The 26,884-nt window shown below is 39.5% G+C and overlaps 1 protein-coding gene across 3 annotated transcripts in view; it reads left to right on the plus strand.

Annotated features, from left to right (window-relative positions):
* Positions 1 to 26,884, plus strand: part of LOC119512563 (meiosis 1 associated protein) — a 107,437-nt gene that overhangs the window by 64,368 nt on the left and 16,185 nt on the right. Inside the window, exons 5-7 of one of the 3 annotated variants that reach the window (XM_037807311.1) lie at positions 11,411 to 11,584; positions 16,581 to 16,743; positions 17,657 to 17,798. In XM_037807311.1, coding sequence (XP_037663239.1) covers positions 11,411 to 11,584; positions 16,581 to 16,743; positions 17,657 to 17,798 — 479 coding nt within the window. The remainder of the gene's footprint in view (positions 1 to 11,410; positions 11,585 to 16,580; positions 16,744 to 17,656; positions 17,799 to 26,884) is intronic. The other 2 variants (XM_037807312.1, XM_037807313.1) reach the window with 2 other exon arrangements.

The following is a 26,884-nucleotide window of genomic DNA, read 5'->3' on the forward strand; positions in this document are numbered from 1 at the left end:
ATGTAAAATAAGTGGTTTGTAATGTAGAATGTAGGGGAACTAGTGATAGAGAGCAATTAATGAAGGGGGAACAATAACCCAATAAGAACAGATAGGCTATCATGGGTCAATTTAATGTTCTGGGAATGCCCAGGAATGACTATGGTTTGTTAATTTCTAGTTGGTATGGTAGGAACAAGTTCACAGAAATGTTACTATATTAGGTTATTTTCTTGGGGTAGAGTAGGAACATGTTGGAAGTAAAGTAGTTATTTTAGGTTAGTTGTCTTTTTCTTACTCCCTTGTTATGGTTTCTTTGAAATGTCTTTTTAGTGTATGTTTTTAAAAAAAATTTTTATATAGTTAATAGTTAATTTTTTAAAAAAGAGTTAATTAAAAAAAAACAATGAAAAAAATATGCAGAGCCCCCCTGAGGAGCTGGTGGAGAATGTAGGGGTGTTGGGCTTCCCCACCTCAATGGTTGCTAATGTGCTCACAGACATAGGGAACTGGTGGTTTGATGGGCTGAGCCTTCTACCACGGGACTTGCCCTTGGGAAGATGGTTGCTGCAAAGGAGAGGCTAGACCTGCCTATAATTGTGCCTAAGAGTCTCTTCCTGAATGCCTCTTAGATGCTTAGATGTGGCCCTCTCTCTCTAGCTAAGCCAACTTGGCAGGTGAAATCACTGCCCTCCCCACTATATGGGATCTGACACCCAGGGGAGTAAATCTCCCTGGCAACATGGAATATGACTCCCAGGGAGGAATCTAGACCTGGCATTGTGGGATGGAGAACATCTTCTTGACCAAAAGGGTGATGTGAAAGGAAATGAAGTAAGCTTCAGTGGCAGAGAGACTCCAAAAGGAACTGAGAGATCACTCTGGTGGGCACTCTTATGCACAATATGGACAACCCTTTTTAGGTTCTAATGAATTAGAATAGCTAGCAGTGGATACCTGAAACTATCAAACTACAAACCAGAACCCCTGAATCCTGAAGATGATTGTATAGAGATGTAGCTTATGAGGGGTGACAAAAAAAAAAAAAAAAAAGCACATGAAAAGATGCTCATCCTCACTAGCTATTAGGGAAATGCATATCAAAACCACAATGAGATATCATTTCACACCCACTAGAAATGGCTGCTATTAAACAAACAGGAAACTACAAGTATTGGAGAAGATGACTATCAGTTTCCATATGAGAAAAAATCAGGTTGGATCCCGACCTCACACCATTTATAATATTATATTTTAGATGAATTAAAGACTTAAATGTGAAAGGCAACTTCAAATATTTTAGAAGAAAATATAGTAGAAAATCTTTATGAGCTGAGTTGCAGAGGAGAAGGAAGGATTTCCTAAATGAGACACATTTGCTAACCATTAAATAAAATATGGATAAGCATGTCTACATTAAAATTAAGAATATCTGTTCATCAAAAGACACCATGAAGAAAGTGATAAAAGAAATCACAACCATATGACTAATAAAGAGTTGGTATCTAGAATAAAGAATGCCTGAAACTTAATTAAAAACAAAAAAAGACAACCCAATTATGAAATAAGCAAAAGGTATGAACAGGCATTGCACAGATGAGGAAATCCAAATGAAAAATAAACATAAGAAAAGTTCTCACCCTCTTTAGTAATCTGGGAAATGTAAATTAAAATAATGATATACTATTTTAAACCCACTAGACTGGAAGACAGATAGGAAGTCTCACTATAATATTTACAATAGCAGAGCAATTGAAATTTATACACTTCTGGAAAGAAGGCAGATTGGAACACAACTTGACATTTTGTTGTAAGGTAATAGTCACAATGCCAACAATTCCATGCCTGGGAGAATGTCCCCAGAAAAACTTTTACCAATGTCCACCTGGAAACGTGTACAAGATTGTGAATATTGATGTTATTCATAAAGCCAAAAATTATAAACCACTCAATGAAGCATGAATAAATATTGTGAGATATATTCACACAGTGGAATACTATACAACTATGAAAATGAATGAACCATGGCTGTGTAGAACCCCTAGATGAACCTACTCTTTATGAGTTTTTAAGAAGCAGGTAACCAAAAATATATACAGTATGATACTCTTTATAAAACTCAAGCAAAACTAAAATAATAAAATGTTGTTTAAAGTAATAAAACTACTCTTAAAAGGAAAGGAATAATAAAAACAAAATTCATTTGGCAAGGTTTCCCCTGGGAAGAATCAGGGAAAAGCATAAGATGTTTCAGTGGTATTGATGATGTTCTACTTCAGTTGAGTAAAATATCCAAGTGTTCATTTTGTTCATTATGTAAGCGCCATAGCTTACATAATATGCTGCATGTGTTCAATTGCATGTGATAAAACTTTAATAATGATTTTTCTAAAGAATAAATAATAAATATGCCAAAAATAAAATGGCCAGAGTGATCAGTGTGCTCTGTATCCAGAAGGCATATGTCCAGGTTGACAGCAGTCTGCGTTCTTTGCGTTTATAAATCTCTCAGCCAGTTTCAAATCAACCTAACGATGCTGTCAACAAACCTGTATTTCTCAGCCTTGGCACACAAGGATATCATGTTCCCTTTCTAAGTGCTCACAAACCATCTGTTTAAGATTTCCTTCTAGACTTTGCCAGGGATCGATGTCAAGCTCTTTTGGAAAGATTTTATCCATATGTGTTCTCAGGAAACAATGAATGTTAACAACCCAAACATAGAAGATAAAGATGGGTTGCTTTCTAAAGGATTGAAAAACAACAACAACAACAACAAAAACCAACCTCTGTTGTGCTTCAGTGCAATTGTCAGACTCCAAATACTACCCTTACAGTGTCCTAGAAAATAGACCAGAAAATGCAGGCTGTTCATTGACTTTGATAACTGCATTAACAACATTTCCCTGGGGAATTGAGACTAAATTAGAATCAGTGTTATACATAAAGATTTTTAACACAGACATTTGTTTATTTCATTTTCAGAAGCCATAGTCTCAGAAAAAAATGGCAACTCTTTCCTTTTTAAAAAAATGTTAAGGCATTTCTTAGAGTTCAGCAGAAAATCCAAACTTATTTCAAAATTAGGATTTTAAAAAATGGCTTCACCAAATCTATTGAGAAAGAATTACATACCATAAACTGCATCTATCAAAGTGTACAATTTGATGAATTTTGACAGTTGTATACACCCACAAGTCATCACCACAATCAAGATATAGAATGTTGCCATCATCCCCAAAAGATTTCTTTTGTCCCTTTGCACTCCATCTTTCCCTCTGTCATCAGCTCAAGACCACTGTTCTGTGGATTAATTTGCATTTTATATAAGTGGAATCATAAAATATGTACTCTTAGGTACCCGGCTTTTTTCATTCAGATTTTTATATTCATCCATGTTGTTGTTTGTATCAATAGTTAGTTTCTTTTTATTACTGAGCAATATTATATTGTATGAATATGCCACATTTTGTTCAACTGATCCCCTCTTGATGGACATTTGGATCGTTTCCAGTTTTTTACTATTGTAAATAAAACTTCTATGAATTTCTGTATACAAATCTTTGTGTGAATGTATGTTTTCATTTCTCTTGGGTCTTACTATGTTTATGGGTCATCTTTTCCCACCCATTTGCTTTCAACCTATGTGTGTTTTTTCACTTAGAACATATCTCTTGTAGATAGCATATAATTGGGTCATGTTTTTTATTCATTCTGATAATCTCTGATTTTATTTGGAGTGTGTAGTCCATTGGCATTTACCATAATTGTTGATAAGGTTGAATTTAGGTCTACTATTTGATTTTTTGTTTGTCCGCTCTGTTTTTGTTCATCTTTTCCCTGCTTCCCAGCTATTGGGGATTGAGTCTTGTCCCCCACAAAATCTATGTCCAGGTCCTAACCCCTGGTCCTGTGGGTGTGAACCCATTTGTGAATAAGACTTTTGGATTTGTTATTCTTAGTTAAGGTGTGCCCACACTGAATGAGGGTGGGCCTTAACCCAATATGGCTGAAGTCCTTATTAGCAAAGGAAATTGGACATGGAAGAGAAAGCCACAGGAAGGAGCCAGAAGCTGGAAGTCAATGGGACCCAGAGTAGAAAAGAGAAGACATAGCCATGTGACAGGAAAGCCAAGGAACCCAAGGATTGCCAGCCAGTGAGAGTGCTATTGACCCCAGGAGGAAGCAAACCTTCTAGCCTCTGAAACCTTGAGCCAATAAATTCCTGTTGTTAAGTCCAACCCATTGTGTGGTATTTGTCTTAGCAGCCTGGAAACTAAGACACCTGTTTTCTTTGGGATTATTTAAATAATTATGATAATTATGTAATTTTAATTTTAATTTATCTATTGTCATTTAGTTATACTTTGCATTGTGTTTAGTGCCTGCTCTACAGATTATATTTTATATACTTAAATTTTTACAGTCTACTTAGAGTCAGTAGAATACCACTTCAGGTAAAATGAGCAAACCTCAGGATTACAGCACTTCATGTGAAATGTAGAAACCTAAGAATTAAAAATATATATATAGTATATGTATGAATGTATATGTATATATGTATGTACATATGTATTATGTGTGTATATGTATATAACTTTTTGCAGTCTACTTAGAATTAATATAGTACCATTTCATGTGAAATGTAGGAACTTTGCGACTACGTAAGTCTGATTACACACACATACACACGCACTCTTTTATGTTATGGTTGCCATTTGTATTACATCTACATTCATTCTACACTCCACAAGATGATGTTATAAATTTTGCCCTAAACAATCATGTGTACTTTAAAGTAATTAAGAAAAAGATAACCTTTTATATTTATCCATATATTTACCATTTCCAATTCTTTTAATTCATTCCTGAAGATACAAGTTACCCTTGGATACCATTTCCTTCAGCTTAAAGAATGTTAATATTTTTTATAGCATAGTTCTGGTGACGACAGATTCTCTTAGTGGTTCTTCATCTGAAAAATCCATTTCACCTTCATTCTTGAAGGATATTTTTCTTGTGTATAGATTTCTGGGCCAACAGAGTTTTGTTTTGTTTTGTTTTTTCTTTCAGCACTTTAGATGTGGTTCCACTATCTTCTGATCTTCCATGTTTTCTGATTAAAAGTCACAGTCCTTCAAATCATTTTCTCCTGTATGTAAAGTATAATTTTACTGGCTGCTTTCACAAATTTTATGTTTATATTTGGTTTTCGGTATCTTGAAAGTGATGTGACTGGGCATGAATTTCTTCTAATTTATCCTGTTCAGGGTTCACTAAGCTTCTTGAATATGTAAATTTCAATCCTTAACCCAATTTGGGAAATTTTCTATCATTATTTCTTCAAATATTTTTTCGCATCATTCTCTCTCTTCCTTCTGGGATTCCAGTTACCTGTATATTAAACCTTTTAAAATTGTTCCACCATTCCCCAAGGACCTGTTTGTTTATTTTGGTTGGTTTTGTCCAAATTTTTTATCTCTATTCTTCAGAGTAGATGATTTCCATTGATCTATCTTTACATTCACTGACTCTTTCCTCTCTCATCTCCATTCTGCTATTAAACCCATGCAGTGAATTTTTAATTCAGGTACTGTATTTTTCAATTCTAAAATTTCTGTTTTGTTCTTTTTTATATTTTCTATTTCTCAGTTGATATTTGCTATCTTTTCATTCATTATAAACATACGTTCCATTCTATATTGTGCGTAATTATAATTATGCTCTTTAAAGTCCTCATCTGATAATTACAGCATCTTTGTCATCTTGGGGTTTGCATCTGTTGGTCACAGATTCCTTTGAGACTGGGTCACATTTTTTGTTGTTTTTATTGGCTCTTTGTATGTCAAGAACATTTAGACTGTGTTTCATGTTTTGAAGACTCTGGATTCTATCCTATTGCTCTGAAAAGTGTTTGTTTTAGAGACAATTAACTTTGTTGGATTCAGACTGCAATCTTTCATGCTTGCGGTGATTCAGATCTCAGTTTCATTCTTTAAGTCTTAGTGATAAACTGCTTTCCGTCTGCCCATACATGTGTGGTAAAAGGTCAACCAGATGCGTAGGCTAAGTTTAAAAACGTAATTCAGGATTATCTGAATCTCTCCTTTCTTGGATTTCTCCCTTTCTTTCTGGAGGCCCTTGTTGCTCCAGGCTCTTTCTTCTGGCAAATCCAATGAAAACAGAGTACTTTCTATCAATGTTTTCATTGCCCCCACCCTGTTGTTACTTCAGCCACTTTCAGGACAAAAGTACAAAAAAATGGAAAAGTCACCCCTTATTGGTTGCTTACTGCAAGTTTCAACTCCTTGTCAACATCTTTCTACCATTTTTCAGTCTCCAGGGCCCTCAAGTAGTTGTTTTTTGTATATTATTCAGAGTTTATGGCTGTTCTGCAGGAAGATCAGTTTGTTAGGTACTGGAACCTAAGCATACAGGAAGCCCCTTATTCACTCTTAATCAGTTTGGTTCTTTATTTTTACTCCTTTTCTCCCCCCTATTCAGACCAGTAAGCTCAAGTTCTCCATCATTTCTCTCTGTCATTAGGAGACTACAATTTAAAAGAAGCTCTTCTGATTAAAATCCAACTCTTCTCTTCTTCTCCCTCTCCCCCTCAGCACTCATAGACACACACCCCTACTTTACTTTGCAAATTACTTTCATTGCTGCTATCCAACCTTGAGACAATCTGGCCACTTCTCTATCTGAAATCAGCTCCATCATATACCCAGCACTAGACTACTACAGTGCAAGGCTTGTTGGGGTACAATCCCCAGGACCCAGAAATACACCCAAATGCCTATAGAAATTTAGTATAGGTTAAAGGGCATCTCAAATCACTAGGGCTAAGATGGAGTTGTTCAAAACAATTCTGTATGTATTAAAGTGTTAAAATCTCCCATTTTAAACACACTTCAATTTTGTAATCCTGCTTTAGCTTTTTTTAAAATAATGAAGTGTTTTTAGACAATTTCTTTATAATTTTTTTTAATATCATGAGCCTCAGACAATAAAAATGGCCTGAGCCTCCCTTGATGTCTAAGAAGTCCTGCTTTAAGCACCACCTGATTTTCAGGCATCTAGGCCTCCTTAGTTTTTTCCGTTATTGTGGTCCTTCCAATAAAACATAAAGAACGTCACTGCTTGTGGCCACAGGGCGGCAGGGTAAGTCCAAAAACTGAACATGAGGTTGCAGCTAGGTGCGGCGAGCCTGGCCTTCACTTCTCATAACCACCCAAGCCCTCAGTGCCGCAGCTCACTCCTGTTGCCTTTCTATTTCATGCCCCCAGTGGGGCTCATCTCACTCTGGGCATGCTGCCCTGCTCTCCAGTCACTGTGGGAGCTGTTTTTGAACATCTGAGAAATGAGAATTCTCCTCTCTATCTCCCAGGTTTAGCACATTGGTTTGTATTTGTGAGGAATGCAGCACTAGGTGATGGTGCGTTTATGTATGAGGGTGGAGAGAAGGCAGTGACCAAGAAAAGAACATTCCTATCTTCTAAATGCTAATCATTTTGTTGATGAGAGAGAAGGAACAGAAATGACAAGTTTTGGGCCTACTGCATGCCATCCAGTGTGCTAGGCACTTTCATACATAATCATCTCACTTTAACTCACTGTAACTGTATAAATTAGATTGTGCTGTCCACGCTTTATGGATGGAAGAACTGAGGCTTAGAAAGGCAAACGTGTGCCCATAGTCACAGCGCTAACAACTTGCAAGGCATGATTCAAACCCTGGTCCTTCTACCATATCCCACCACCTTTCATAAACTCACAAAAAGAGAAGAAAACTCTGCAGAAGAATCAAATTAACAAGTGTAATTAATATTGTTTGAATGAAGTCCACTGATACCGAGGGGGTGCTGATTAAAGCCAAATAAAAGAGGATATAATTAAGCATAACTTCCTGGGCAAAGTCTCTCCTGAAGTTGAATTCTGGAGGAGGTGCAGGCTATAGATTGACAGAGTAATAAAAGCACTAAGGAAGGAAGGAAGTCATGTGGCACAGAGACTAACTTAGCTGAAGCAAAAAATTTACAGAAAAAAGTAATGAGAGCTGAGGAGGAGGGAGCAATTGTTCAACTCAACAGGCATCCAGTAAGCTTCAGCTCTACGCCAGGTACTAAGCTAGGGGCAAGTGAACAAGAAACAATTGCTACCCTTTAAGAGTTTACTTTTGAGTGGGAGGGATCAAACATGTTCCCAAATAATCAAGCAAAATATAGTATGAACTGTATTGCAAATATGAATCAAGAGCTGTGGATGTATACACTAGATGGAGGGTGGGTTGGGGCAGACTTCACGAAGGAGGTGACATTTGAGCTCAGACTTGAAGGAGAGGAACATAGGAGTTCAGCAAACAGAGATGAGGAGGAAAAGTAGGAGCAGCCCCAGAGGAAGGATAGGGTAAGTTATCTGAAGAATAGTGAGTAGTATAGACTGTTGTAGGATGAGTGAGGGGAAAAAAGAAGACAACAGCAGGAAGGCAGTATGTGCTCTTTGGGAAGGATCTGATGAAACCATGTTAGAAAAATTAACTTGTAGTAGTACATAGGCAGTACTGGAGGGGAAGGAATGGAGTTTGATAGGACTGCCAGGGTCTGCTGCAATGATCCAGGCACAAGCAAGTAAATGCTTGGACCAGTGACAAGGAAAATGGAGCAGAAGTTGTCCCTACAAAGTGTTCTGGTTTACACTTTAGTCTTTAGCTTAGATGTTAGTCTGTCTCTGAGAGGGCACTGACTCCCTTTTAAGCCTACGGAATCGAAGGCTCAAACCTGAAGCATAGTGCCTCTACAGAAATTATATGAGAACCATTTCAAAGTAAGAAACTGTGCTCTGTGGCTTTTCCAGGAAGTTGTAGGTTAAGAAGTTAGAAAGAACATAGGGAACATTGATGGGCTGTTGGAGAGAAGACTGGCTGCCCTTAACCAGATGACATTTTCCTTCACAGAGGCATCAGACTTCAGGCTTGGGTGTTCTTTGCGGGATCAGAAAGTTGATTTTGTTAGCATCCCTCTCAGAGTTCAACACCTTACCAAGTTCAACACTAAAGTAAAAGCCTGAATATTTTTGAGGGTGAACCATAACCCCCATAACCACCAAGTAGGGCAGAGACTCAACAAACACATCCCAGCCATTAGGACACATCCTTGAGCCAGCACATCCCCTCCTTGGGGCCACTCCTGGAAGAGCACTGCCCTTGCTCCCCTTTGTGCTCCATTTCTCTCTCCCCTCCTAATGGGCACGTTCATCCTGCAGATATGCCAATACCATCAATCAGGCTACAGCCACATCTTGCTCTCAAACCATTCTCCTTTCTTAAGGTAACTGTTTTTCATTGCCTTCACCACTCTGTTGCTTTTATAGAGTAATTTCGAGATTCTTGATGGGAGATAACTTTGCTACTGTCCCCTTGCGCTGCCCATGGTAGGAGTTTCTGGTTTTCTGCCATTTCCCTTGGGGAGAAAAAAAAGAAACACATTTTTGTTCTCCAAAATTTCTGTTGTTTGAACTCTAAGCTATATTATCCTCTCTACTTTCTGAACTTCTTTGTTCAATTCCATTTCTCTAGTTCTTTATCTGCCCCCTTATGCTTTAATAACAGTTTTGCCTCATTGGAGAGAAGCTGATCAGTCATTTCTGTATTTGTTACTCAAGTTGAAGTCTAGGTGTCAGGCTCAGAAAAATTAAAGTACTTCTTCTTCTTCTTTTTTTTTTTTTTTTGTCTGTGACCATATAAGATTCACATTATTAAAAAGTACATTTCTAGTTCTTGCAAAGAATTTTTCTTGGGCAATGACATCATATATATCACTAGAGTACCATAAAACAGAATCAGACATATGAGAGAGCAGGAATGATGAAGAATAATGTTGCTTTATGAACTCTTTAAGGGCAAAGGGTGTCAGATCCACCTTTTTATTCTGTGTAATATTTCATCTTCCACATAGTAGCTACTTAATATATATTACTGTTGATGTAATAACTGAAATTCCATGAATCCTTTTAACTATTTATGGAATATGGTAGCATTTTAGTCATACTGCTAAAAGAGAAATGCATTTGGTGAACCTTTCCAACCATGGGGTAAGTTGTCAAATACAATATGAAGTCATCTAACTCACACCCCACCTCCCCTGTGTTGGGTACCAACTCGTTGGACTGAAGCGCCTTTGTTTCCTGGGAAGAGTCTGCCACCTCTGCAGACTTGTCCTCAGGAATGTCGTTCTAGAAATAAACCAGCCTTCTCCCTGGGGTCCGTGAGTCATACACAGAAGTTAATTCATTGGAGCAACTGGTTTTTCTTAGGACCTTTGTAAAAGTATTTCAGAGAGTTCCTTATGGTGAAACAGAGAATGTTGGACTCTTCATTTCTTTCCAGCTCGTGTTCATTTCCTCTGGCTGTGCTTTCTCCACCACCTTACACTGGGCTTTCACTGACATTTACCTGCAAACCCAGACTTTCCCCATTTCCTGAGCTTGTGTTGGCCTGAAGCAGGAAGTACAACAGCAAAGCCTCATTACCACACCCTACCCAGTTCCATTCATTCAGGTTTGGAATTAAATCACACTCCACCAGACCACCCCATTTTCTTTTCTCTGCTAACCATACTTGTGAGATACAGTGTGCCAAAGACAAGCTCATATAATCTGTATCAAAAAGTAGAACCCAGAGATCATCTTTTTTTTCTTTTTCTTCTAGCCTTTTTAAAATTTATTTTAACAGAAGTAATAATTGAATTACACCCTCACTGTAAAACAACAACATAAAATTGAAGTCCCCCTTGTTAACGAAGTATTTAATTTTCACTGCTGTAGATTTTATGGTTGTTTTTAAATTCCAGAATGTTTTTTAAACACAAGAAATACATTATTACAATACAATTCAGGCAGTATAGAAGTATGAATAGTAAAAAGGGAAAGTAGTTCAGAATTCTGCCCCACTTCCACTCCCGATCCACTGGTAACCCACTCTTAACAGTTTGATGGTAGTCGTCCAGACTTTTGTTAAATGCATTTACATACAAATGTATGTAACTATGCAAATAGTTTTATTTTTAATTTATATGGAACCATACTACATATCTCTCCTACAACTTATTCACTTACTATCTCTTAGCATTCCAAATCAGTACATTTAGTGTTACTTTTGTTTTTTAGCATCTGCATAATACACCATAGTCTGAGTGTTATAATTTATTTAAACATTCCCCTATTGATGGGCATAACATAAACATTCCCATTTGTTGTTTTGATTTATTGTTATTAAGTATGTCTTTGTGTATTGTCCAAGAATTTCTCTAAGCTAAATAATCTAGAAGTAGAATTGATGGGTCAGAAAATAGGTGCATTTAACATTTGAATTTTTCAAAATTTCTGATTGAAGAAGAAAACACTTTAAACACTACTTCCCTTTCTTCTGCAGACAGTTCTATCCTGGGAACTGACATTGACCTTCAGACTATAGACAACGACATTGTCAGCATGGAGATTTTCCTCAAAGCTTGGCTACATAACAATGGAACAGACCAAGAGCATATCCATCTCCTTCTTCCTTCACAGAGTGTCGGCAGTTTTTCCAGAGCCAGAGAAAATCCAAGTACACAATCCCCAAAAGGCATATTATATAGGCTATGGGTATCCCAGTCTAAGATTAGGACTCTAGGTTAGTGAGTCATCAAAGCACAGAGCAGGTGAGGCTTAGGGGTTTGATGGAACTGTCCAGCATAGGCATGAGGAGTGAAAGAGAAGTTCTAAAAAGTGACCACAGTTAGAAGGCCAAACCTATCTAAGCCCAGCAAGCAGGGGCCAGTGGGTTCAGGTGCAAACAGTCTTAAACACCTTGACACAGGGTATCAGCTACACTACGTTAGAGCACAATGAATTGTATTTTTCTCAATTTTCCCATTTTTAATGTGGTAAATATCATTGACATTACAATTTGAGGCATCCTTATTCCTCAACAATATCAAAAGGACCTGTGGAGAGTAGGAGAGAACCAAGATTGGTAGATCTCTTCCTGCTAGGGAGGTACCAAATGGAGGGGAACTAAACCAACTACAGAGGCAGGCCCCAGGGAGGACAACCAGTGGCCCAAGGCCATGTTCACAAAGCATATTCAGGCAGTTATTGAGACCAAGAGATCCACAGCATTCTGGGCATGCCAGCCAGGGCCCAGATGTTGTTCCAACTAACAGCAATGCCTCATTCCAGGTCCCACTAGATGGCAGGGATAAGGCCATTTACAGTCTCCCCTTCCCTTTGACGACTGGCTCAGAACGTGGGCTGGCAGGGCCTGCAGATGGACCCGTCAGTCCCTTCAGCCATGCTGAGTACCGTAAAGCGACTCCTTAGGCCCAGCTCTAAAGGGATGGACCAAAGTGTGTCTTTCCTTTTAGGTGTGAGGGTCCATTCCCATTTTCCTCATTGAGCAGAAACCTGGTAGTGGCTACAGGGATCAGTTGCGTGATGGAGGCTGGATTGGATGTTGTGCTTATTGGGACCCTTCTCAAGGCCTCTGACACAATGCCCTGGGGACACTGTCTCCTCCCAAGGCTCTTTCTTGGCCATAAGCTGTGTATTTGAGTTTTTATGCAGGTATCCTTTTCTTCAGCTGGTGTTGTAACAGAGCTTTGCTCTGACCACAGTTCCTTTTAGAACAGAGAAAAGTCCTTTGGAGGTGTTACTGGATAGGCTTATGATCTCCCAAAATCTTTCTTTCTATGGATAGCCCTTGGGTCCCTACAGACTCCCCACTTTCAACTTAAGGCCTAGGATGACTCTGACAATTTACCTTGATTTTAATGTCTTCCTATTGTGTGTAAAATTTTCTTCCCAGGAGCTCCTATACACAACCTTTGTCCAAGGTTGGTAGTACTAATTTCTCCCTGTCCCATCCTCTAGAATTCACTTTTTTTTTAAATCATATTTCCCCTATCTAAGGGAACTAGCAGCTTTATTCAGAAACTTATTATAGCTAACATTACTGAGCCCTTCCTCTGCCCCAGGCACAATATTAACTCCTTTTCTCAAGTTATCTCCTTTCATCCTCGTTCAACACCACAAGGCAATACTGTTACCATGTGCCATTGAATCTAAGACACCTTGATGTGTACCGCTAAGAAAGAAAAACCTGACCAATAAACATGATACAGTGCTTTCCTATTACTTAGAAACTTTATTTTAAACTTATTGAAAGAGCTCTTTCAGGTTAGAGTAGAAAGTAAGGGTTAAGCATGTCTGCCTGGTCAATGGCAACTGTTAAGACACGTATATAGAGATGTTAATATGTGAAAAAAATGTGTCTTAGAATCAAATACATACAGTATTATCCCTGTTTTATAGATGAGAAGACTGAAACTTAGAGAAATTAAACACTTTCTCAGGGCTGCCCAGAAAATTAGTAGAGCCAGGATTTGAAGCCAGCCAACTCCAGGGCCCACTCTTTTTTTTTTTTGGGGGGGGGGGAGGTATGCAATTTTGTTGAGCTATGGTCACATACCATACAATCATCCAAAGTGTACAATCAGTTGTTCACAGTGTCATCATATAGTTGTGCATTCATCACTGCAATTTTTGAACATTTTTCATTACCCCAAAAAATAAAAATAAAAAAGAACACCCAAAACGTCCCATACCTCTCCTCCCCCTCTATTATTCACCTACTTTTTTGTCCCCAGTTTTCTACTCATCTGTCTATACATAGTATAAAGGGAGTGTGAGTCCATAGCCCACTCTTAACCCTTAGAATCAGAAATCTGTATTTTCTACATTTAGCCCCTTTCTTCCAGAGGACATTAATCAAATCCAAGTCTATCTGCCTCCAAAGCCTTGGCCTTCACCTACTACACTAATCTGCCTCGTGCTGGGCAAATCCGAGCTAAGGAGCTAGAGATTCATTTCTCTCATAGAGAGGATTGGAGGCCCTCAAAGGCCAGGAACTCCTGCAACCAGCCTTTCTATTCATTAGTTGTTGCATAGCATTTGCCGGTGGTGCTGATCCAAATTTTTCTGCCTTTCCCTCCCTTCTGCCAAGGTTTTCAGCACCAGGGTCAGAGTCAGAAGGTTTATCTCCATCTATAATCATTTTTGGAAATCTGCACGTTTTCAGGGCATGTGGTAGAACTTAGATCCAGACTCCAGTCAGCTCTCTGCTGAGGAGCTCTTCGGTGGAATCCAGATGCTCAGGCACAGTTGCGATGGGGTCTGGGAAAATTAGGCCTCCTCTGGAGTGGGTGTGACCCACCTGAGATTTTAAACAACCACAAGAAAGATCATACCTTAGTTATCCATTTTGTAAAACACTGATGCAGTGCCACACGTGTGGCTTTCTGGTCAAGTGGCCCACTACAAAAAAATGAAACAAAATTAAAAACATAAACTCTCCTACTGGAGAGTCCTTTGAGAAGCGCTCAAGGTATTCTCTTTGACACCTCCTTACAAGGTTCCACCACGCCACTTACTTCTTTGGTTGCCTAGGGCCCTTCACCCCATCTCTAAGTGCCTCCGTCATAGGCCTCCCTCTGACACTGAGAGTGCACAGTAAGCTACAGGTGAGTGTCTTCTCAGTTCTTTGGTTCAGAGTCTGCTGTCTCTGCACTGGGTTCTGGGAGGTAAGAAGCATACTTGGTTCTAGACTCTAGCCCTACTAAAACAACTTTCCCAGCTTTGGAATACTCCACTGACACTACAGTTCTAGTAGTTCTCAGCCCTGGCTACTATAAGAGTCACATGGGGAACTTTCTAAAAATACCCAAAACTGGTCCCCACCCCCAGAGATTCTATTTAATTGTTCTATAGTAGGGCCCAAACATTGGCAGTATTATATAAAAGTTCCCCAGGTGATTCTTATTGCAACTAGACTTGAAAACTTCAGTCAGATAAACACAGATGAAGCACGGGGACCCAGCAGTGGAGAAGTCAGGCACACAGGAAATGAGAGGGAACTGGGGCCCTAGGCAAAGTCCCTCATACTCATCCCTGGGGTTCTGGGAAGCACCAGGCCAATATCCTTGGGGCTCTGGGAAGCACCAGGCCAAAACTGGCTGTCCTGGTTTGCTAATGTTGCTGTTATGCAAAATACCAGATATGGATTGGCTTTGATAAAGGGGGTTTATTTGATTACAAAGTTACAGTCTTAAGACCATAAAGTGTCCAAGGTAAGGCATCAACAACTGGGTACCTTCACTGAAGGATGGCCATTGGCATCCAGACAACCTCTGTTATCTAGGAAGGCACGTAGCTGGCATCCACTTGCTCCCAGGTTGCGTTTCAAAATGGTGTTCTCCAAAATGTTGCACTTGGGGCGTTTTGTCCTCCTTTAGCTGCAGCCCCTCTCCAAAATGTCACTCTTAGGTTCTATGAGTTCCTTCTGTTTGTCAGCTGTTTTATATGGCTCCAGTGATTTAATGAAGACCCACCTGAATTGGTGGGGTGACACCTCCATGGATAATTTCCAATCAAAGGTCTTGCCCACAATTGACTGAGTCACATCTCCATGGAAACAATCAATAGGTTCCAACCTAATCAACACTAATACGTCTGTACCCACAAGATTGCATCAAAGAACATGGGGTTTTGGGGACATAATACATCCAAACCGGCACACTAGCTCACCTGAAATTACTGTCTAGGTCTGATTTGCTGGGCCCAGGAGGGGAAGCTGGACCTGACAATTGTTCTGCCATTCTTTTTTTCTACTTTTGTTTTTACCTCATGTTGCCATTAGTACAGTCATGTGACCTATCACTAATATCAATTGCTAGTCCTAAGTAGTCAACATTCATGTTTGCAAATTTGTTATCAGTATTCAAACCAGGTATCCATTTTATTGAAAAACTTTGTAATAATCAAGGAATCATGCCCAGTGCAACAGAACATTGTACATGGTGACATATGAATGAACGTCCCTGCTGCAGCAGAAGCATAATTCAGAAGAGTGTTATACCTAGATGAATAGCTCATGCCTAGTCTGCGTCCACCTCAGAACTGTTGTCTGGTGCTTCAGTAATGCTCCAGGGCCAAGGAAGTCCTACTCAGAGTTCTTTGGGGAACTCAAAAATAAACTATTTCAGGAACTTGTTAGTCTTCTTCCCCCCAAATATCCCTAAAAGAGCCCGCATTTAAACAGTAGCTGTCAGCTAACTGCCTGACTTCTGCTTTCCTACTCTTCCTTCATCTGAGCTGCAGCCCTGATAAACCCTAGCCACAGGGAAGCAGCAGAGGCGAGCTTTCCTTCTGCTTGCTAAAGGTCCTCTGCATATTGTAGTGTTAGCTGCCTCCCCCACAGAAGACACATGTTCCTCCCAGACTGGCTCACAAGCCAGATCCCTTGGGCCAGCCCAAGAACCAAACAAGTAAAGGTCATGTCAGACTCCAAAAATAAGTTAACTATTGTGTAGAGCAATGGAGATCCTGTAGGTTCCAAACCTGTTCCACCTTTCCAAACCAATCTCCTCTTTCCATTCCTCTGCCCCTTCCCAACCCTCCCTTGTCCAGTAGAGTGGGAATGGGTGACAGATGTTCTCTTTTAATTTCATAGCCTGAGGTAAATCGTGACCCATGATCCCTCCCCCAATGCCATTTTTGTTTTGTAGTGTGTCTGAAATGTGATCTCCAAGAGCGACTTCTCAGCCCATCCCTGCTCCCTGGCACAGCTGACGGCTCCTTAAGAATGGATGACCCCAAAGGAGACTTCAGCACAATCCACCAGATGGTTTCCCAGTCATCAGCCTCCCGTTACAAGCTCCGGGTGATCAAGTATGGTCCAAGGGAAACTCTCCAATCCATGCAAATCTTATTCCTGCTGGTTACATATGGTGAAATAGTCTAGAGATCTCTAAATGCCAGGCAAGCCGGAGTCAGTTCCAAAGCAGCAATTAGCTGCATGAGCATGTGGAGACCAGATGAGCAGATGGGGGAAGCTGTGCCTCAGTAGAACATTCTGAAGTCTGGATGAGGATTGGAAATCTCTGAAAGTCTCTGAACATAGAGAAAAACAATATCAGTAGGAAGATGTTTGTCCATTCAGTAAATATTTAATTGAAACTTTTGTTTAGGCATCAGGACAGTGGTCCAACCTTCAAGGAGCAAGTGGTGCACAGAATCTACCCCTGCCCCCTCCCATTGTTCTAAGTACTAGAATTCCTGATTACAGGGAACCAAGTCTAGGGTAGAATTGGCAATGATGGCAAAGGCCACTTTTACTGCTTCTAGTTCCTATCACAGTACCCAGTGCCCAAGTATCTGAGTAAACTCATCCATGGGTTTGTGGCTATATATGCTGCTAGGGAACCTTCTTAAATGCATACTCTGTCAGCACCTCGCCACAAAAAAAAAGCCAGGACTGGAATGCATATTATACTATTGTATAATATGGTTGCTGCAGCAGGGGTATTATGGGAGCATCCCCAAAGAAGTCACTTAGAATGGAATGGGCTCAGGAGAAGAAATAGCCATCAAAATCTTGAGCCCTCCTGATGGCTGCTGCATCCATTGATTAAAAGGCTTTGAGAATCTGCTGCATGCCAGATACCATGCTAGGTAGAAAGAATGGCCGTATGAACCTAAAAGCTTTCAGAGTAGGGCCTTAGACCAAAGCTGAATTTAAATGGATCTGGGTAGAGGTTCTGGATATCACTGAGGATCTTTCACTGCAAATGTCTTTCCTCAGGGCTCTAAAATCTAGTGGGGTCTGCGAGTCACTGACGTATGGACTCCCATTCATCCTCAGACCCACAAGCTGCTGGCAGCTGGACTGGGATGAGCTGGAAACAAATCAGCAGCACTTCCATGCTTTGTGTCACAGCTTGCTGGTGAGTACTTATGTCCCCAGATGAGGAAGAGTGTTAAAGCATCAACTACAGAAAAAGCAGCTAACTTAATCCTGCCCTACTCACAACGGAAAAGACCTGGAAACACTCTGAAATTTGGGGCAAATTTGGTTGGTTTCCTGTATAGGAAACAATTCCTGAATTCAGTTACAAGACACCAAACTTGAAAATCCCTGGTTTTGTAGGCTGACATTTAAATGGCAAAAGAGGTTTTTCCATAAGTAACTATATTTTGAAACCCACTTTCTTCCTAACACTATGGAGGACATTGTGCTGAGCCCTAGATATTCAGTAGAGACATAATAGACATTATATATGGGCCTCAAGAAACTTATTCTCAAGTGGAAGAGACAGAATTAAACAATTATATACATTCTGATTTTAACTTTTATGAAGGGAAATAAGAGCACTCTGCTAAAGTGACATTTAAACTGGAATGGGAATTGGCCAGGTGAAGGGTGGCAGGAAGAGCATTCGGGTGCAGGAACAGGCATGTGCAATCCCCCCAAGGCTGGGAAGAGCTGAGAGAAGAACCAAGAATAAAGGCTATTGTGGCTGAATCCCAGAGAGCAAGGGGGAGAGAGGCAAAAGCTGGAGAAATGAGCAGGGGTCAAACCATGCAAAGCTTGGTAGGCTTAATGAAGGACCTATGGTTTTATTTTAAGTAAGGAAAGAAATCATGGAAAATATCTATTTCAGGTTTTAAAAGACGATTTGCCCTAAAATTTGGAAATAAACTGACAGAAGCAAGAATCGAAACAAGAAAATGAAGTAGGCAGGCATTGCAGTAGTCTAGCCAAGAGATGATGGTGGCATGGACTAGAATACTGGAAGTCAAGATGAGAAAAGTCATCCAGTTAGAGAAATATTTTAGAAATAGAATCATCAGAACTTGGTGAAGGGTTGGATGTAGGGAGTGAGGAGGAAGAAAGTATCAAATAACTGCTTGGTTTCTGACTTAAACAAGTAGGTAGATGACATTTCCTGAAATAGAAAAAGTAAAAGAGCACACACATGAAACAGCAATATGACACTTAGAAAGCAAAATAAAACAACTGCAAATATAATTTAAAGACGTGGAACTAAGTGTATATGTAGAATAAAAGTTTGATCCTGTAGGATACTAGGGAACTGTGATCAGGACAGCTCTGCAAGGTCTCTCTTTCACTACCAGAAGCAGACTTCTTCCCTGTTTCTGAGCCTACACTCCCTGGTGGGTCCACCCACTGAGTTCCTGTTTCCTATCTGAAGAACACACAGAGACAACAAAGCCATTCTGACTGTTAGTGCCCGATGGCTCAGTTTACTATGTACTCCACGCAATTCCTCAGGCTCCCGTAGATGACATCATCACTCAGGAGGAATTTCCTCCAAGTGCCTTTAATACATTCTATAGTACCTGACATTTTAAACATTTATACTAGCATTCTAATATACTGCTAGAGGGAGTATAGATTTTCTGGAAGGTAATACCCTTCAACACTTTAATTCTATTGGTTAGAATGTAGCCCAAGGAAACAATCAGGAAAGGGAACAAAGATTATGTACCAGCGTGTTCATCTCAGTGTTATTTGCAGTGGTAAAAAATTGGAAACAACCTAAATGTTCTAAATATAGGAGTGGTTAAATCTGAATAGGTAAAAGACTCTAGGAACTATAATTCAGACAATGAAATATTATGTAGCCATTAAAAGCAAGGATGGGAAGGAGTATCCCTTCTCTCCTGGCTTACATACACAAGATCAGAGTCTCCCTGCCTCTGAACTCAGAGTTTGAGAATCTGTATATATTTATTTACTCAACAAACATTTCTTGAGCACCATGTGCCAGGCACTGTCGTAAGGGCCAAAACACCTCTTCTTTATCACTTCTTTCTCATGAAAATGCACAAGTGGGTGGTTGACCCATCACTAATAGATACCATTTGGGAGCACTTACTAAGTACTAGTCACTTAAGTGCTTTGCTAACTTGGTCTCATTTAATCTTCACAGCACCTCTGTGAGGTAGGGATTACTGTCCTCATTTTTACAGATGGGAAGACTGTGGCTAAAGAGGTCAAGGAACTGACCAAAAGGCACAGAGCCACCAAAAGGTGCGAGTCAGAATTTAAACCTGGTTCCACTGACTCCAAAGTCCAGCTTAAACTTCTTTGCTAAATTCCCTATTCTGGATGCAGCCAGATAAATACAGACTGTACTTATCCAGGGCTAATTCTCCCTTCACTTAGATCCCAGGCTTCTGTTCTTCACTGACTAGGACTCAATTAAAGTGACTGGGTACTCTTATCTGCTCCTTGCCTGTCTTGTGTTACTTTTCTCTCTACTCTATGTTTGTTCCACTTCATCCAGATTAGACTACTCCTTCTCTGGAAGAGAATGAAGCAAATTATTTGAATGGCTCTTCCTTCTCACTTTTCATATGACAACAGCTTCTCCAAGCAGCAAAAACCCTGAAAGGCAGTGTGTTACAGTGGGAAGGATTTTCCACAAGCTTCAGCTCATTCATTCAACAACAGATCTTTTTTTACTTATTCAGACTTATTTAGAGTTTCAACCTTACTGACCCTATTTTTACACGTTTGCAGCACTTCTTCAACTCCATCATTGGTATTCTTTCTCAAACCTTTTTCATGGGCTCTTAAAATCTTTTGTCAAGGCAACAACTTGTGTAACTCCCTTGCCTTCTGTTTCTCACTGGGATGTTCCCCTCAAGATAACTTCTCATTTTAACTTCTGCCTTTCTGTTAATAGCAGCACCACCATTGTCTAGTTACTCAGGCTTGAAACCTCAGCCATTTTCAGCCATCTCACCCTTTACACCCACTTCAGCACTAAGTCACAAAAATTTTCTTCTTAATAACATGATTTGAAACTGTCCTTTTCTTTACATTCCCGCTGCTTGTTCTCACCAAATCTTCAGTAAGCTCCTAACTGAGTTTCCTATCTCCAGGCTTTCCCTCTTCTAATTTATTCTGCACATAGGCAATAGATTAATCTTGAGGCTTTCCTCTGATTATCGCAAGTTTTTCTGTGGCTCCAATAGCCAGTCACTCACTAAGCCTTGCCTGTTCTAGCCCCACAGTATCTACTGCATTTGTCTTCTCCTCTCCAGACTCATTGTCACCATCCTGGGTCCAGGCCCTTTTAACTTTTTTGCTTCGATATTATAGTAATCTCCTAATTTGTCTCAATGCTTTTAGTGTCTCCCCTTCCCAACCCATTTTACATATTGACACCGGATTAATCTTGAAACTGACTTTCTGTCACTCCTCGACCTAAAAATAGTCTGTGATTTCCTATTGCTGATACATTAAAGTCCATATTCCTTAGCCTACTATTCAAGATCCAGCCTTATCTCCCATTCTCCTTCATGCACTATATACTTCAACCAAATCAATATACAAATCTTAAATTTTCCCACCTTTGAACTTTTGCTCATATTGTCCCCTCTCTCATGTCTATGTGTTCAAATCCTAGCCTGAAAAATGGTGCTTCTTCAATAAGGCTTTTCCATATTCCTCTATTCATCATTAGACCTTTATATGCTCCATTTCTTTTTAGAGAAAAGCATATTTCAAATAGTTTTTAAAATATATGACCTGATGATTGAGTTAAGGTCTAAGCTATAAATTTGACTACCCAGACTCCAGGATGACATAGTTTCTTTTTCATAGAGTTTCTACCACTTCCCCACTTTAGGAATTGACTAAATTCCTCAGTCTTCATCAAATTGATGTCCAGGGCAGAAATTTCCCCTTCTTGCTTGCCTTTCTTTTTTTGGGAATCAGGGCAAGGCAGTTTTCTGATCTGTTGTGGTAAAATGTAATTTGTACTGTCTGTGAAAAACATGGGCTTTGGACTCATGTAGCCCTAAGGTCCTGACAGCTTTATTATTTTCCCAGCCTCTCTAAGCATTGGTGTATTCAACTATTTACAATAACCCTAACAAATCCAGCAGCCCCACATGGGTTAGTATCTGCACAAATGGCATATAAAGAAGCACTGTCCAGAGGCTCAAAAGTAATTTTAACATTAATTTATTTGTTTTTTAAATATCACCAAAAATTATCTACATCACAACTCACAATAACATTTCCCAAATCCTCTTCCTCCACTCCTCAGTTATCTCAAACCTGATGCTATTCTAAGAGCCATTCACACAACAAACCGGAAAACTCTCTCTACACCCCCGGTTCCTGTTCTCTCTTTAGTCTTTCTCCCTCTCTCAGCCATATATTTTGCAGATTGACTTGGCCCCTGTGGCATATCCTCCTCCCTCTCAGATCCTGTCTCTCTCCACCTATTCAAAATACCCTGGAATAAAGCTGACAAGGCTGCTCCTTTCGTAAATACAAGTAGAGTGGGGTAGAAAGAAAGAAGAAAGAAGGTGCAGACAGACACACATTAATAACTCCTGTGCCTATCACATGTAAAATGGAGATAACAAAATATACCTCAGGACGTTCTTAAGATGATTAAATAATTGTACAACTTATAAGTACCTTGCATGTGCCTGTTAACATACTTTGCATATAGTAGTGGTTAGGAGTTCTGCAATTTACATTTGTTTCCTTTTTTTAATGTAGTTTTATTGAGATGTAGTCACACACCATACGATCCATCCAAAGAATACAATCAAAGGCTTACGGTATCATCACATAGCTATGCATTCATCACCACAATTAATTTAAGAACATTTTCATTCAAAAAACAAAACAAAACGAAACATCCCATACTCCTTACTCTGCCCCGATTATTGACCCCCAGCTTGGTGTGGTACATTTGTTACTGTTGATGAAAGAATACTAAAATAGTACTGTTAACTATAGTATGCAATAGGTTCATTTTCCCCATATACCACTCTATTATTAGCTTCCTGTAATAGTGATGTACATTTGTTCTAGTTCATGAAAGAACTTTTTTATATTTGTACAGTTAATCATAGTCATCATCCACCACAGGGTTCACTGTGTTACACAGTCCCACGTTTTATCCTCTAGCTCTCCTTCTAGTGACATACACAACTCTAAACTTCCCCTTTCAACCATAATCACACACACAATTCAGTGCTGTTAATTACATTCACCATAATGTGCTACCAACACCTCTATCCATTTCCAAACATTTAAATTCAACCTAGTTAAAAATTCTGCACACATTAAGCATCCACTCCCCATTCTCTAACCCCATTCTATTTCCTGATAACCTGTATTCTAGATTCTGACTCTATGAGTTTGCTTATTCTAATTGTTTCATATCGTTGAGATCATATAACAGTTGTCCTTTTGAGTCTGACTTATTTCACTCAAAATAATGTCCTCAAGGTTTAACCATGTTGTTGTGTGCTTCAGGACTTCATTCCTTCTTACTACCAAATAATATTCCATTCTATATATATACTACATTTGGTTTATCCATTCATTGGTTGATGGACACTTGGGTTATTTCCATCTTTTGGCATTGTGAATATTACCACTATGAACATCAGTGTGCAAATGTCTGCTCACATCCCTGCTTTTAGTTCTTCTGGGTATATACCCAGTAGTGGGATTGCCAGATCATATGGCAGCTCTATTCTTAGCTTCCTGAGGAATCACCAAACCATCTTCCACAGGAGCAGCACCATTTTACTTTCCCATCAGCAGTGAATAAGTGTTCCTATTTCTCCACATCCTCTCCGACACTTGTAGTTTTCTGTTTGTTTAGTAGCAGCCATTCTAGTGAGTGTGAAATGATATCTCATTGTGGGTTTGATTTGTATTTGCCTAATAGTTCGTGAAGTTGAGCATCTTTTTATGTGGTTTTTAGCCATTTGAACTTCCTCTATAGAAAAATGTCTATTCATGTCTTTTGCCCATTTTTAATTGGGTTGTTTGTCTTTTTATTGTTGAGTTGTAGGATTTCTTTGCATATTCTAGATAGCAAACCCTTATCAGATATGTGGTTTCCAAATATTTTCTCCCATTGAGTTAGCTGCATTTCCACCTTTTTGACAAAGTCCTGTGAAGCACAGAAGTATTCATAGTATTCATATCTTTTTTTTTTTAACGGATTACAGTTCTCTGGAGAAATTCTCCATAGTTTCATCTATTTTCCTGAATATAGTATTCATAGTTATTTTAATGTTCCTGTTAGCTAACCCCAATATCTGGATCACCATGGATTTGTTTCTATTGTCTCTTTTTCCTCTTGGTTTTCAGACATGTGGTCTGTCTTTTGGTGTGCCTGGCAATATTTTAACAAAAGATGCACACTGTATATAAACAAATTGGTTGCTGAGTGGAAAATTGGCTTGAAGCCCCAGAAGTCTCATCAGAAGATCTGCTGGATTCTCTGTTCCCTAGCAAGTGTCTCACAGTTGCAAAACCTGGATTCTCAGCCCTCCTCTCCCACTCCTTGCAATCCAGAATCAACATGTGCCCTCAGGGTAAAAGTGGCTGCAATAATTCCATTTCTTTGGATTCTTTCCTCTCCAGAGACTTAGCTACCTCTAGTTCTCACTGCCATCAATCAGATGGTTTCTGTACATTATCCAGCACTTCTGGTTGTTGTAGGCAGAAGAACTGATCTGCTGCTGGTCATTCCAGTCCACCCAGATGCAGAAGTAGATGTTTATTAATATTCGTTTTTCCCCCCTTCGCATTCCCCTTCTGGCTGGACAGCCTATCACACATTCCTGGTTTGCACTCAGCTAGTTGGCTGGCTCCACCTTGTTTTCATTTTCAGGTTCTTGGGTTTTCTTGCAAGAGTAAGCACAGCTCAGTTGATTCAGTGCTGTCTCTTCTTCCGCCCCTTCTTTTAGAGCAGTTCTAAACAGAGTCCACACTGCCCTCATAAATTCTAGCCATTGGTGCCAGCCCGTCAGGCCTCAGCAACTGTAAATGTCGTGTGGCTTCTCAAATTACATTTTACACATACCCTAAACCTTAGTCAACTATAGCCTTAAGTACTAGCCCATTCCCTGATTTTTTACTTGAGAATTAAATGTTGCATCTTTCTATCCTCACAAGGATTATTTTGTTTTATTTGGGTCTTTTACTTCCTTTTCCTCAGAAGAAGATTGCTTCATGAGAATGGGCACAGCTCTTGATAAACCCATTTTTCCCAGTTTTTCCTGAAAGATATGTGCTATCCATCCACTCCTATAAGTTTTCATTCTTAGATCAAGCCAGACCATAAGAGAGTCATGTGCTTTGACGGCATTCTTTGGAGATCTTATAGACCTATGTCTAAGAATTATTAAATTATTTTTAATTTAACAAAAACTAGTAAACTCTAATAATTCTAAATGTATTTTTAATTTTTAAAAAATTAACACTTCATGACACTTACTATATATTTGACATTGTTCTAAACACATCACAAATATGAATTTAATTTATTTTGTCCTCATAACCATTCTATGAGTTAGGAATTATTATCCCTATTTTATGGATGAGGAAAATGAGGCCAAGAAAACTTAAATAACTTTCCCAATATCACACAGCTAGTAAATGGTAGAGTCAGGATGGAACCCAAAAAGGCTGGCTCCAGGGTCCAAACTCTTAACCACTCTATAGCTATATGAAATCTTTTATTATATTGATTACAAGAGTTCTCTAAAAGATTTCACTTACTGCTCAATAGAAATCCACAAGAGAGCTTCACCCAGACTTACATCAGGAAAAGCTGTGGGGCTCCTTTCCCACAAAAGTGGGTGTTTCGCATTTCTGAGAACTCATCTAGTCCTGGCTCTGTTATTATTGCCTTACCCTTTTTTTCCTTTGCCCAATCCCCTTAATTACTTATTTTATCTTTCTGTGTTGTTGCATTTTTCCAAACTGGCTTAATTGCTTTGTGGAATGTGGCAGGGGTAAATATATAAATAATTTTTTAAAAAAATTAACTTTTTCCAAGTATTTATGAGATGATTCTATCCATTGCCAGGAAAACATCATTTCAATTACCAAATCCCACTGTGTATCCCCAGTTATGTAGCTAGTGACTCACTTTCCACATCCTCATTTCTCTTACAGAGTCATGTCTGTGTGAACTTGAAAAAGAAATGAAAATACCACCTAGGTCTTTCAGTTTCCTACTTAAAATGTCAGAGTCTCTGGAAATGCATTCCAAAGCTTTACAGACCATGTCTGCCCTAATTGGCTACAGAAGTTGACAGAATTCAAGCCAGGATGTGTCCAGCAGGAGTCCAAGTACACAGGCAGTGAGTTGGTTGGGCGATAGATGGGTGGAGACATGGAAAGTCCTTGGATATATAGGTGAAGAATCAAGACCAAGAATCCTAGCTGACAGCGGGGTGATGGCAGGTCAGGAGCCATTTTTTTTAAGAGAAAAAGAACAGTATGAGATTAGAGTGAAGAGTCTGCAGCAGAAACAGATAGGTACTAGGACAAGAGACTGTAATGGGGTCAGTAGCCTTCCTGCAAGCTTCCTGTGACCTAGTTTTTTCCATTTCTCTTCCTTCACCTTTCACCATGCCTTGTCCATCCCCCACTCCAACTACACTAATAAGTTACTAAAAGATGCCCAAACTGTTTCATACCCCCATATCTATTTTTTTGCTGCTTCCTCCCCCCACCTCTGTCCGTCTGACATTTTTTTTGCAGATTCTGCTAAATTACCTTCACTATGAAGCCCTTCCTGCCCCTCTAATAGCCTACCCCCACTCATTCTCTTTGCCTTTTCCCCACCCTCTTACCTGTCGCCACATCTATCTTGACCTTCACAGCAGTAATAAGCCATATGAATTGGTACCATCCCTCACGAATGTACTATATTTTCTAAGTCAAATTTAGAAAATGTTAGTCGCCAAGTGCCAGGATGCTGACATACTCACTATCATTATGGGTGCCTCTCCCCTCCCTAGGGTCATATCCTGAATCCTAGCAGTCTAACACAGTCCAGAAAATGTGCAGAGTGGCCTCTGGTCTTCCATACAACTTAATCACCACTGAGATGCTCATTTTCCAAATTTTCATGGTCCATTTTTTCATGCTTCTCTCCCTTGGGACTGGGCCATATCAACAAAGCTTTTGCTAAGGCTTCCAAACTGCAGCTCCTGGAGCCCA

This window comes from Choloepus didactylus, chromosome 17 (assembly GCF_015220235.1).
Source record: "Choloepus didactylus isolate mChoDid1 chromosome 17, mChoDid1.pri, whole genome shotgun sequence".
NCBI classification, from domain to species: domain Eukaryota; kingdom Metazoa; phylum Chordata; class Mammalia; order Pilosa; family Megalonychidae; genus Choloepus; species Choloepus didactylus.